The 13031-nt window shown below is 54.3% G+C and overlaps 6 protein-coding genes across 6 annotated transcripts; 3 read left to right on the top strand and 3 right to left on the bottom strand.

Annotated features, from left to right (window-relative positions):
• Positions 1 to 10: 10 nt before the first annotated feature.
• On the top strand, positions 11 to 379 carry ACET3X_002779 (uncharacterized protein; the record flags this gene model as incomplete). The annotated part of the gene is made up of 2 exons (XM_069449559.1): positions 11 to 195; positions 259 to 379. The coding sequence occupies 2 exons, from the start codon at positions 11 to 13 to the stop codon at positions 377 to 379; spliced, it is 306 nt and encodes a 101-aa protein (XP_069309326.1).
• Positions 380 to 462: 83 nt separating this feature from the next.
• Positions 463 to 1440, bottom strand: ACET3X_002778 (uncharacterized protein; the record flags this gene model as incomplete). The annotated part of the gene is made up of 4 exons (XM_069449558.1): positions 463 to 609; positions 800 to 949; positions 1020 to 1291; positions 1368 to 1440. 4 exons carry the CDS (start codon positions 1438 to 1440, stop codon positions 463 to 465), a joined length of 642 nt encoding a protein of 213 aa, XP_069309325.1.
• A 1797-nt stretch (positions 1441 to 3237) lies between these two features.
• On the top strand, positions 3238 to 3660 carry ACET3X_002777 (uncharacterized protein; the record flags this gene model as incomplete). The annotated part of the gene is made up of 3 exons (XM_069449557.1): positions 3238 to 3327; positions 3380 to 3457; positions 3580 to 3660. 3 exons carry the CDS (start codon positions 3238 to 3240, stop codon positions 3658 to 3660), a joined length of 249 nt encoding a protein of 82 aa, XP_069309324.1.
• Positions 3661 to 4518: 858 nt separating this feature from the next.
• Positions 4519 to 5795, bottom strand: ACET3X_002776 (uncharacterized protein; the record flags this gene model as incomplete). Its single annotated transcript, XM_069449556.1, has 3 exons — positions 4519 to 4661; positions 4712 to 5491; positions 5627 to 5795. The coding sequence occupies 3 exons, from the start codon at positions 5793 to 5795 to the stop codon at positions 4519 to 4521; spliced, it is 1092 nt and encodes a 363-aa protein (XP_069309323.1).
• Positions 5796 to 8238: 2443 nt separating this feature from the next.
• ACET3X_002775 (uncharacterized protein) lies at positions 8239 to 10946 on the bottom strand (the record flags this gene model as incomplete). Its single annotated transcript, XM_069449555.1, has 5 exons — positions 8239 to 8852; positions 8899 to 10336; positions 10394 to 10680; positions 10763 to 10794; positions 10843 to 10946. 5 exons carry the CDS (start codon positions 10944 to 10946, stop codon positions 8239 to 8241), a joined length of 2475 nt encoding a protein of 824 aa, XP_069309322.1.
• Positions 10947 to 11296: 350 nt separating this feature from the next.
• On the top strand, positions 11297 to 13014 carry ACET3X_002774 (uncharacterized protein). The gene is made up of 4 exons (XM_069449554.1): positions 11297 to 11622; positions 11709 to 11924; positions 11974 to 12398; positions 12446 to 13014. The coding sequence occupies exons 1-4, from the start codon at positions 11600 to 11602 to the stop codon at positions 12910 to 12912; spliced, it is 1131 nt and encodes a 376-aa protein (XP_069309321.1). The 5' UTR covers positions 11297 to 11599; the 3' UTR covers positions 12913 to 13014.
• The last annotated feature ends 17 nt before the right edge of the window (positions 13015 to 13031 follow it).

Here is a 13031-nt window from a genome sequence, read left to right as displayed (position 1 = left end):
GCGCGACCGCATGCGCATCGCCTTTCGCAAAGGGTCCGCTGCCGAATATGATCCACAGCGCATCCGCAACACGCTTGAATTCCTGCAGTATGCGGCCAAAGAAAGTGGGCTAGAACACAAGATATTGAAAAACCTTTTGTTTGTATGGTGGGTGCAGAACAACGGAGGTCGCTTAAAGTACATCCCAAGGAATCTGTATGTAGCCACCTGGGCAGCCTGTTCTGCCCCATCTGGATGCCGCATAGCTGACGCCCCCAGAACGCGCGACGAGGTCGAAATCAAGACCACTGCGTACGATACTTTCAACCACAATATCCGCATGCTAAACGAGAGCATGGGCCTATGCCTTCCAGCCACGACTGTTCGCGATCCCAATTGAGGTGACCCCGCCAGGCTGAGATGATTGCGATACAGCCATTGTCGCACCCACGTTGATGCACGATGCAAAGTACGCCAAGGCATTTACATGAAATCGTCGAGGAAGTTTTCATCGCGATTCTCATTCGAGTTTTGCTCCAGGTTCTCCTCTGTCATGACATCGTCGTATGCATGATCTCTCCGCCATGCGAGCTCCTTGCGTTCCTTGGCTATACGCGCCTCCTCCTTACGCTGCATTCCGTTAGCCTCGGCCTTTGCCATTTTACGAGTCAACTGGAAGAGGAACGGCCGCATGAGTATGCGTGGGAGTAGCGCGTGAGATTGAGTTTGACATGACAGACCATGAGAGGAAAGGCGTGTGAAAGCTTACGCGACAAAGAGAAACTTAAGTAGAATGGCGAAATTCTGAAAGCATACATACCTTGGCCTGCAGAGCGCTCTGGTCTCGTTTCCTCAACTCAGCCCGCCTTGCTTCTCGCTCTTCTCTCAGATCGGGGAACTTTTCAACCTTGGTCTTGTTAAGACGGTTGACGATGGCGTTTTCTCGCTGCTCCACGTGTATGCGTTTAACCTGACCCAATGTCAGTATGCTGAGATCAAGTAGTCATCAAGCAAGGAACATGAATCCTGGACGTGTCTACCTTTCGCTGGTCCTTGAACCCAACCTGGCCCACTGCCATACTGCCATCTTTCTTCAGGTTGCTCCAAGGCGTATATACAATCGTGACGTTGTCTTTCTTGTTGCCCTCAATACTATTGGCCTTGGTCAGTTGCGCGCAGTCCACCAGCAGCTCTTTGGTCATCTTCTCCCAGTCTTCGCCCTCGGGTAAGCGGACGTAGATATGCGCTGATGACAGGTTGTCTGCGTGGAACCAGACATCTTCGTCCCAGCCGTATTTGATAAGCTCTTCATCTGTGGATGCGATCAGTATGCGGGACTGCAGCCGTTTGACCCTTTGAAGTGCAAAAGCGAGCCGAAATGTACGTACTCTCAACCTTGTCCTTGCCCACGTAGATGAAGGCTGCCGGGGACACAGTGTTGGAGGAGAAATAGTACACCATCGTGTTGAGGGGATATTTCCTGATGTCGAGACCAGTGTCAAATAGCAAGTCAGAGAGATGCTAGGATTGTGAATTTAGGTGCACGTGTGGGGTCTAGCGGGGTACCCATTGGTAATTGAGCCACGCTCCAGCCTCAGGGTCCGGAACTCATTTAGTGCTAAGGTGACTTCTGCCTTCTATGTTTTCGTGCACTCTTAATCCTTAGCCTTTAATAACGATCACACCAGACACAACTCAAAAGAATCTACTATGGGACTATATAACGATGAGAAGAAAGGATGCAAGGAGTTTTTGAACAATTTTACCACCGGCCCCGACCCAACATGGGGCTTCTACGTTTACGCCACCTACACGCGCCTACAAGAGCAAGAAGAGGTCGATTCTGATCAAAAAAGCTCCTCAGACAAAACAGCGGGTATATTTTTTACTCTACAGTATTACGGGAGTGACTAATGCGCTGCATAATTGGTTGACGACAACACCTATTTCCAAAACCTACTAGACCAATTCCACGGCCTCGCAACCGAAAACCTGCGCGACTCTTACTCCGTATCTTACAACCAACGCATAATAGACGCCCTACGTCTTGTCCCTGCAGCTACCATGCCCAATGCGTCGCTCTCCGAGGTATGCACTCATTTCCGCATACACTGTGCTCGCATACTCGATTCCGAGAGACTGTATGAGCCTGGCTACCAGGACGCATACAACGAAGAAGGACTGTTTGGTCCAAAATATGAATGGTGTATGGTCATCGATGACGAGGCATTAGAGAGCTTTGATGCAGATGCAGATGACGACACATTTGCTAAGCTGCTGTCTGGGGATTACATGGAGATGAAGAAGCCGGTGGCTCTCACTGCGAAATACAGGGACGGCACGGGGGGGGGGGGGGGGACACAATGGAATGGATGGTTCAAGTTCTCCGCCGGTATGCTCAAGGACGTGTTTGAAGTGGTGAATGAGGGAGAAATTGAGACGTATTTTCGTGGGGAAGATGAACTTATTGATGTTTGACGTATCGGTTGTTGGTTGGTTCTAGTTACAAGATTCATTTGCAAGTTTATAGAGCGAACGCGGGCACCGTTCACTAGGACGTGGGGCTACTACATGCTACCTAGGTACTCTAGTGGCATTCCTCTGTTGTCGTCTGTTCCATCCCGAGGTCGTTCTTACATGTTCTCACACTGTGCGAAACCCAGTCAGGCAACAGCTTGAATCAAATGCGTACAAAGTCCTCTTGTTCGCGTTGTGCCTCGCAGGCTGGTTACTCTTATTACCAACTCGCTTTATTTGGACAGAGCCAGTCGGATCGGGTCTTGCGCGAGAGTGCGACTGTGCTGCGCGTCGTAAATAGAGGCTGCACTTAGTCACTTTCACTGCAGTTTGCGCTGAAAAATCAATTGGGCGACTCAGAATTACGGATATCGATGACGCTGGGTGATGCAGAGAGGATGTACAATGATTATCGCAATACAGTAGGCCTCCCAGAGACCGAAAAGCGACGCTACACTTTCGCAGAGAAGACGTAGTTGAGTCAATTCGACTGATTGGCGGTTGGTGTAAAAGACGACAAGTCCGACTTTCCGATGAGTACCTGAGAGGCAGTGAAATGCCGAGAAATCCACGTGCGAAGCTTCACGTGCGGATTATCACGTGTGGAGTCTCACGTGCGGAAAGGCGCCGCGCGTGGAGACGCGACTTCCACGAAAGTCTGGCAACAACCGTAAACAGACGATTCCCCAAACTACACACCCGTGCAATCGCAAACGCCAAGCATCATACTAAACACCGAAGATGCCAGCAGCCGAGCAGTCATCAGCCGACGCCCGTCGAAAGGCCGCTCGTGAAGTCATTGACATTCTGCATGAAATCGCAACACTGCTAGTACGAAGCACTGCGCCTCACTGAAGTGCCTGATACCTGACATTAGTCCCAGAATACGCATCTTGATCGCCAGCAACTATCTTACTGCGTATCGCTCATCGAGAACGGCGCGAATCCGGAGGCATTAGCGGTACGTACCTAGTACGGCACAGCAAGTTGTAACAGCATTTCGCCTCGCGCGCGGTTCGCTCTGTTCGCGTTACAGCCGTAGTCTGCTCTGCGCGCGTACCAAAAATACTGACCGTGGCACAGAAAGTCATACTGCAGCTGCGCGAGGAGTATCCAGCGAGCTCCGTTGACGGCGATACAGAGGCTGGTGCAGCCGCGCGTTGAAGCCGGGCAGGTTCGGAGTCCGAGACTGTCACTGTGCAGCCTTACACGGGCGGTTCTGTGCAAAGCTTTCTCGCGGCTTTCACATGCACTTGACTTGCAGGCCGATGAAGGAGCGAACAGGAGCAGTCATTCAATAGTGCATATGGTATCATTTGTCGTGTTGAGCTTGGGCCGTTATCATTGTAAGAGCCGATCTACCCAGACACTGGCGCTGGGCTAAGCCATCGTCTCCGGTTACGCATGCATGCATTATGCACTCTTGGCGAGAGCCTGGAAAGTGTAATCTCCCGAGGTCCTCTTGACATGGAGGGGCAGTAGCGAGCAACGCGGGGCAAATCTACTAACGAACCGGAAGCTGACGCCAAGGTACTGATAGCGAAAGGTTATGCACCGTTATCAGTACATGCCGACTGTTTTCGCCCTTGCGCGTGGATCGCAAGGGACGGTGCGATAAAGAACAGCCCGGATTACAACCACAAGGTTTCCGGAGTGCGCGGAACAGTCGGGTATGCAATGCGTATCAGTGGATATCAATCTATTCAGCTTGGGGCGGCAAGCAAGTCACCGGGGTAGCGGAGTCGGGCGTCATGCAACTAATCCTGCTAGATATCGTCATGGTAGTTTATCAACAAAGGCCGTTGTATCGTCTATTAGTCTATCTGGCGATGATGACAGGACTCGATGCCGAATTAGGAACAAGGAAAAGCAAGTACAGCAAACTTGATGCTAGCAACGATAACGATCGTTTGGGGTATCATCAACGAGAGGATGGGGTATCTTCCAAAAGAAACTCGTCGCCGCAATAACGTGACGACAGGACACCACCTGCTGTCCTAACAAATGAAATGTGACATGTGTCTATCTGCTGCCCCAGGTGGGAGAGCTCTGGCGCTGGCGAAAGTTGCCCTTGGCATCTGCAACTTTCTGTAGGGCCTTTTCAGCTTTGGCGTCTTGCTTGTCGATGAAGCCGTTGAAGAGGGCAGGGAGAACGCGCTTGGAATCTGGTGTGCTGTTAGCAGTGGCCTGCGAATATGAGTAGGTCTGCACTTACTGGCATGGTCAGCATCAAAGACAATGCCATCTGCACCACGCTCTCCCGCCACCTTGACGGCTTCCTCGAGAAGACCTTCGCCAACGCCCTTGCCGCGGTACTTCAACTTTACAGTCCAAGCACGCACAACGGCCTTGCCCCTCCTTCGCCGGCCACGCTTCTTCGCGGCGTCGTTATCGGCCCAACCCAGGACCAAGGAGCCAATGACATCCTCACCCCACTTCACTACGATGAGCCTGTCATCGCCCAGCCACTCCATGTTAATTTCCTCGGCCATGCCAATGTACCCACCAGTCATCCATCGGATGAAGATGAGGAAAGTCATTGAGATACCGCCAATAGTCGTGAGAAGCATCAGCTTGTCTTCGTACCAGCGTAGCGTGAGTCGAGCTGCAATGGCGACAATGGTAAAGTAGGCGGCTAGCGAGATGGGGTGGAACAGCATGACCCTGCTCGCGACCTGGCGTTGCTGCGCTACAGAGTCTGCCACCAAGCGTAAGCCCTCAATGCGATCATCCTCTGTCTCGGCAGTGTAGGTGGAGAGTTGCGGCAGCTCGTCGGCAGGTGACTTAGCCGGCGCATCTGCTTCAGTAGACGACATGGCTTGGGACTCGGCAGGCGAAGGGTACGGGTTGTACTGCGCGGGTGTTGTTGAGTAGGATAGCGACGTGGATGGAAACTCTTGGCAGAAGTTGTTTAGTCGAAATGACGTTGGTGTTGGCAACGGCGAGGGCAGATCAGGGTCGATTCTGAGGTTTGCGCTCAGCGATGTCAAGAATGCTGTTGTTTGCAAATTAGCTCGTATTCTCACCCGATCTCGCGCGTCTATGTCGCCGCATGCTTGACATCACTACCCCAGTCGCGGCAACCGAGCACACGACCATCAACACCCCCAACGAAAAATAGTGAACATACCAGCACTTGTCCTAAATCCCGGTAAAGACGGTATCACAGGAATAGCCTTTTCAATTCCCGAGTAATAGTTTACAACGACCGTGTCCTGACTCAAAAAGTGCTGTTGTCGTGGAAAGGCATGGGGACCAGGCGGGACCTTGAGATGACTTGGAGGAAGTTGGCGGCGCATCCTTCTTATAAAACCACTTGAGGCTCAATGCTTTCCGAGATTCGATTACATGTACAAGCGTATGTCAAACACGTGGGCGGACCAGCCAGGAACGGGAAGACAGGTAATTAAATGAGTAAGGTGGGAAGCAAGTCGGGACTTGGGAATACGTAGATGTGGAAAAGGTTAGAGGCTAGAAGCAGAGTCAGAGCACCGCAAAAAAAATCCAGATCGCAGACAAGTGGGAAAACGTGCGTTGAAGTATTGGCTTACAAGCCAAGAAAACTATAACACAGATCCTTTCACCACACGATTTTCCCGCGTCAACGCAGTCTTCTTTCGCACGAAGCGGGTCCAACACAGGCGCACAGGCCAAGCCATGGTACGTTCCGGGCATTCCTTGGTTGCGTACGTGCGGGTGGGAGCGAAGCGCAGGAGTCGAGGCGCTGCCCGGCTGCTGCGACGACGATCTTCACAGGCCCACCCTGAGCGCACTTGTTGGACCCTGGTCTGCGCTGCTTCAGCTGCAGACAGCAGTGTATGTGACGGCTATTGGCCGAGGGCTGCAATCGAGATAAGACGCCTGAGGGCCAACAACAGGACTGCGTCCAAACAGATCTGGATCATGGGATGCATTCGCCGGCGAAAGCGGCGTGGCGGGGCTGGACACTGGACAGCCTGCGGAGCCGTGTAGCTGCGCGTGTGAGCCTATGTGTTGGTTTTTAATGGAGGTGTGGTTGTTTCTATTTTTCTAGCTCGCGCTTGTACGAGCGGCTATCCAGAAAGCGGCAGTCTTGAGAAGACACCGCCTCTACGCAGAAGCTTGTTCTTTTTGTGTGGGAGCACAGGCAGAAGAGATGCACCATCTTTTGTTTTCATGGCTCGCTGCTGTACATCAGAGCGAACGTGTCTGGGGTAAGCTTTGTCAAGCACGATAGTCGTTGGAGCAAATGTGCTTTTCCGGACCATGCTTGTTCCAATTCATAGAGTTCTATCCCTCGCCCAGATAAATGTACCATTTGCAATTCGCTCAGTCCTCACGCTCTGTCATGATGACAGCCGTCACTCTCTCTTCGTCATGCGACTCCCGCGCCAGGCCTCGCTTGCGCTTACCCTTCACAACCCCTCCACCCCGTTCTTGGCCTCTCGTGCATCAATCTCAAACGCCGCCCTCCGCGTCAAAGCGGACAGGCTGAGACTGCGCAGGCATGCGTCTGGTATTACCGTAGTTCGTTTCACGTTCGGCTGCCCAGGCCGTGCACAACGCCCCCTGCCTTCTTCGATTGACCACACACATGGACCCACTCTGCCTGCTTACGCGTTGCCTGCTCGACGCCAGACGGGCGATTGTCAGCATCGAGGATCGTGATACAGGCGTGGGGTGCGCACGTTGTTTACAGAAAAGACGTGCTTGCTGCATATCTCGTCTCTTCACAACGACCACCCACTCGCGAGCAGAATACCAGCCTCCGTGGTCCGCGACTGGCAGGTATCGCGACCTAGTGCGATAAGCCTTTCCTCGTGATGAGGTCTCGAGGTGTTGCTAACATGCTCCTCTCCAACCATCAGCTCTCAACTCCACAATTCAGCTTTCGGCAGCCGGCCTAGATCCCTTCTACAAAACGCCCGCCTATCGCGCATCATGTCGTACCTGCTGGCCAACCACATTGCAGATATTATCCTATGCCCCCGTCTTGGCCTAACGAATGCTGTGATCTGACGTGTGTGCTCTCCACTTCTGGTCAGCTACTCCACACCAGTCACCCAGTTGCGGCCTCAGATCACCGCGCCTGAGGCATTGCATGCAGGCGTTGCGTAAACACGCGTCGCCTTCTCCACAAGGCACGCACGCAAGAGTCAGCTTGTTGGGCCATGGAGAACAAAGGCTTGTTTGACGTTAACGTGCAGACGATCCTGTAGACAGCGTGAACCGTGTGTTCGAAACGAGCAACGGGGATGCGCATGTTTCGGGCTTGTCAGGTGGGTTGCGCTCGTTTCGAAGTGTCAGGATCACCGCACGCTGGGGAAGAGAAAAAGTAATCCAGTCGGCCAAATACATATATGGTAGGTACAAGCATTCTGTAGCTCGCTGGCCGACGTAGATGAACTGCAGAGAGCTCGTCATCGTTGTCCGCACATCCGCACTAGGAATCAAAACGTGGGGAACGTCCGTCGATCCTTTTGTACATTCGCCCAAGGCATACAGCTATCTACATACGCCAAACTCCATCATCGCTGCTGGCTCGTAGTGGTTTCGTCAATATTTCTTGTTGACAGGCCAATCTTCAGAGTATTACACAAAAAGCGTACGAAACGCGCAATAGGCAAAGAGAGAACCGCCTTTCTAATCGGGCCGGAACACCGTACGTCATGCGAATAAGAAAAGTCTGTAGCAACCCGCCTGCTAGTCGTCTAAACGCCAATGTGGAAAAATAACCAGACCCTCATCCGGTTCATATCAAGCTCACTTTTTTTGTTGCGTGTTTGGACCCGAGGCGACGCCAGCGCCCGGCTCCAGAGTATGCTCGTGGTTGTCACATCTAAGCACCCGTCCACCCTCTTCTTGCGTGCACACTGCACTACCAGTGACCCACTTATCCTCGAGGATCTCGTCTAGAGTCGCGCGTTTCTTCGGGTCGACTTCCAGCATTCTGCCGATAATGTGCCTGCTCTCTCTTGGGAGCAGACGGAGCAGGCGCCACGGGCCTTTGATCACTTGAGGCGGTTGCTGACCAGTCGACGATGTTGAAGCGCGATGGTCGGCCGAAGAGTGCTCTGCCGTTTGGTTGCGAGATGCAGGCTCTGATTGTGCGCCTGGCTGACGGCGATCGTCAGCGGCGCTGCTCTGGAGGTCAGTGGCCGACTTTGAGGGGCCCGTGATTGATCTCGGTCCATCGTTGGGGGGCGAGACGAAGAGCTTGTACGAGTTGTCCGACACGCGCGGGGCCTTCCACGGGAACCGACGGAGCGTCATACAGCAGAACATGATGGCAAGAGACCAGATGTCGGTCGGCTGCGGGTCGTATTTAGAGAGGTCGTACACTTCTGGGGCGAGGTACGGATCTGATCCAACGATCCCTGGAGAAATTAGAACAAGTTTCCAAAGACGACACAGCACACTTACCGCTTGCAAGGACAATCTCGTCCTCGAAAGGATACTTGAAGACGGCGGCACTTCCGAAATCGATAATCTTCATGATTCCGTGCTCGTTGACGACGACATTGTCGAGCTTTAGATCTCGGTGTGCCAAGCCCATGCTGTGGAGGTAAGTGACTCCATTGAGGATCTGTAGCGTGCAGCAGGTGACCTCTTCGCGGCTCATCTTTCCCGTCATTACTATAGCGAAAAGGTCGTACGGTGCGTATTCCATCACGACAAAGTAAGCGCCCTTTTCATTGACCAGATCCATAGTCTCGATGATATTTCCGTGGTGCAGCGTCGAGCCTATGCAGAACTCGGCAGTTACCTTCTTGTTGTAGTCCTTTTCCGACTCGTACGAATGTCGGTTCCGGAACTGCTTTACAGCGAATGTGGTGCCGTCGCTACTCCGCTTCATAAGTCGAACAGAGCCGCCCGCACCTGAACCCAGCACTTTTCCAAACTTCCCGTACTTGCTCTGGAGGCCGTGGTCGTCGGCAAAAGGCACGCTCATCGCCCCGTTCGTAATAGGTGGTGTCATGGTCCCGGACTTGTTCGACTTGATCTTTCGGCTCTTGATAGACGGCGCAGGCGACTCTTTCCGCTTCTCCTTGTCTTTGTCCTTGTCTTTCTTGTGTCCAATCTTGAAGAAGCGCTTCAGTTCGGACATGGATCCGTGGTTGTGTTTGCCTATTTGTGATTTGCTGTCCTCCACGTCAGAGTGAGCTTTCGACTTCTTTCCAAATATGCTCGTTCTCTTGCTCTCCTCTTTGTCCGAGTCGGTGCCTCTGGAGCGCGGAAGCTGGTACGTAGACGACGCTGCCGAATTGCGCCCATCGCGGCCACCGTAAATGTATCGGGCTTCGAGTGAATCCAGGTTCCGCGATTGCGCTGCGCGTTTGGAGCGGGCGTAGGTATCGTCTCTGTCTCCCTGCGGTGTATACGGCCGGGAGCCAGGCGCTGGGGTCGATGTTCCTGGCGTGCGGTCTCCACCGGATCCAGCCGGACTAGCATCCCGGGAGGCCGGATTCGAGTCGCCAGTAGGGCCCATTGTGAAGGCAGGACCGCGTCTTGGGTGCGGCTGTACCACGCCGGGCAGATCTGACGAAGGTCGAGGGGATTGTGGTGCGGTTCTGGGAGAGCCCGGAATGGGTAGCGAAGACTGGCTATCATCTGGATTTTGCATAGACGAGTCCATGGACGTTGGGGGAGCCTCATGCGGGGGTGAGATCTGGGGCGTCATCATGGCGGGGTCACTCGGGCGCTTTCTATGTCCCTCTGTGTTAGCTCTCTCTTCGCGAGACGATGTGCCCGCCGGTGTCAAGGGTGGAGAGTGCATGGCGGATGCAGGTGACCCTGGAATGGAAGAACGGTGTCCTGAGTGTGCTGAAGCTATCCGTGAGGCTGGAGAGGGGGAGGGTGCCTTGGCCCGTTAGCTGTGTGTTGAGGGGCCATAAGGTAGTCTATGAGGCTTGCTTACTCGAGAGGGCGGGAGTGAGACAGGTTCGAAGGAGAAGTTTTCCATGCGCTTGGCCTGCATCCGTGACTTTTGGAGCGTCGACGACAGATTGCGCAGTTCTTCCTCAGCCTGAGGACTCAATGGGGCATCGTGGGGTGCCTTGTCGGTGCCCGTGAGCTCCGCGACATCCCTCACGGCCTTTTCTGGTTCAATTTCCTGGGTGACCTCGCTGAAGCGGACAGCCTGGGCAGGGGGCGTGTCCGTCATGGTGGATGATGATTGTTGGGTGCGGGTGCGAGGTGAATGTTCTGTCAGAGAGGGTCAGCTCCCCTAGCCCAGGCCATGACGAAAGACGCAGATGTCTAGGTAGGTCGGATAGCTCTAGCTTACTTGGGTGGATAGGTGATGCGCGTCGCCGGGAGCTGCGTCACAGCGCCCTTGCAACTCGGATCGAGGGTCCAAGTGCGCACACGGAGAAGCCGGAAAGGATGACGATAGCAATGCGCGCAGTGGTGATGTAGGACAAGAAGAAGGCAGATGCAATGCTCGAGTCGTGTGCCTGACTACAAAGCATCGAGAATCGTCATCGGCGACTAGAGTAGAGAAGCCCCGCGCTAGCTAGCGATTGCGTGCAACCAATTCGTCCGTAGGAGTACGGATGCTCGGAGTCTCAGAGGGGCCTGCGGCTGGGGGACGGGTCCTATGTATATGCGAGAGCAGACAGCAGGTCGGCGTCGGGCGTGAACAGCGACGAGAAATTGATGTCCGGAGGGGTTGACGATACTCCATGCGTGCTACCTCCAAAGGCACAGGGCGCGCGGGTTGCCCTATTCGTTCAACATCGGGAAGCTACGGCTAAGCCTCTTGCATGCGTCGCCGCCTCAACTCCCATGCTGGCAGCGTCTTTGGCATCTTCAACGAACACGCCAACGACCGTCCCCCAGCACCGAGGTCCCTCAGACCCCGACAGCAGCATCTCGTGATACCCCCGCAGCACATCCACGCCCACCAGCTGTCCCGACCGTCTGTTCTGACGTCGCCCCTGGCCAGCGCTGTACCTACCTACCTGCTCCCGGCCGTGCTCTTGTCACCCCGAAAATTTCAAATCCAGACCTGTTGAACAAAACCTTTCCAGAGTTTTTTCTGCCCTCCTCCAATCAGACCTCGTGACCGCCTTCACTTACGCACGCCTGTTATTTTTGGACTGTGCGTCGACCTGCCCGCAACATGTTCAGCTGGGCCAAGTCTACGTGAGTGCAACCCTCGCCCCCACACGTGCCTGCGCGACCGTGGCGTACACAGTGTAGTCGTAGAGGACGCGTACTTACAAATGTAGACTAGCCGCGGTTGCCGGCACCCAGGAGCCCGAATACGGCCCCGAAGCCATCCAGCCCGTGGGCAAGAAGGGTGGTGAGCCCGCGTACACGGAGCTGACCAAGAAGGACCTCAAGTGGGTGACGCTCGACTACACCAACGTCGAGACGCAGACTTTCTACCTCTTCACCGACGCCGGCCACAAGGGCGTCCTGCAGGTCATCTACAACAACATCGCGTGAGTGCCATGTGCATGTCGAGACGGCCACAGTACTTACAGCTTGCAGCGGCCTGCGAGTAACCGTGCAGTTCAACTGCAAGCTCTTCTACCCCAACAACGAAAAGCCTTTCCTGTGGGCAAGTGACCCCGTTTCAAACTACGGCTTCGACGAGGACCAGCATTCCTTCTACGCCGACGGCGTCTCAATCGAACTCTCCGAGGATGGCAACGCGTACACCATCAAGGCGGCTGTGAACGACAACAGCATGGTCAACGTCAAGTTCACCAGGACCGCTCCCGGGTTCATGGGCGGAAAGGACGGCACAACCAACTACGGCACCGATCCCAAGGCGCCGTGGGGCTCCATGCACCACCACTTCTGGCCGCGATGCAGCGTCGAGGGCTCCATCATCACCAAGGAGGGAGAAATCGACGTCAAGGGTCGCGGCATGCTGAGCCATGCTCTCCAGGGAATGAAGCCACACCACGCGGGTAAGCATCGTGTCACGCACGCAAACGCTTCCGACTAACATGCACAGCTGCGCGATGGAACTTTGTCAACTTCCAATCGCCATCTTACTCCGCCATCCTCATGGAGTTCACCACTCCCGCTTCTTACGCATCGACCGTTGTCCGAGTCGGCGGCATTGCAACCGACGACAAACTTCTTTTCGCCAACACCGAAGGCGACGTGAAGCACACCGAGACCAAGCAAGACGAGACCGGCTGGCCGGAGCCCATCTCGGCGAGCTACCACTGGGTGGGAAAGACCGAGGACGGCAAGGAGGTCACTGCAGACCTTTCTGGTGCTCTGGGAAAGAACATCGACCGTGTCGATGTCATGGCTGAAGTGCCCGGCTTCATCAAGACCATCGTCGCCAGCGCGGCCGGTACAAAGCCATACATCTACCAATATGCGCCCAAGATGACCATCAAGATCAAGGTTGGCGACGAGGTCAAAGAGGAGGAGGGTACCCTGTTTACTGAGGCGACATTCATTTCGTAGAGATGGTCCCAAGGTTGGATACAAGGACCCTGCCATGACATATACCCTAGTATTAATAATGCATCAGGGCTAGCACCTGGAATCTAATGAGAAACGTTTGCCGCGTACAGATGTATACG

The sequence above is a fragment of the Alternaria dauci genome, chromosome 2 (genome assembly GCF_042100115.1).
Source record: "Alternaria dauci strain A2016 chromosome 2, whole genome shotgun sequence".
NCBI classification, from domain to species: Eukaryota; Fungi; Ascomycota; class Dothideomycetes; order Pleosporales; family Pleosporaceae; genus Alternaria; species Alternaria dauci.
The sequence above is the reverse complement of the archived record's forward strand: the minus strand, read 5'-3'. Positions and strand labels throughout refer to the sequence as shown.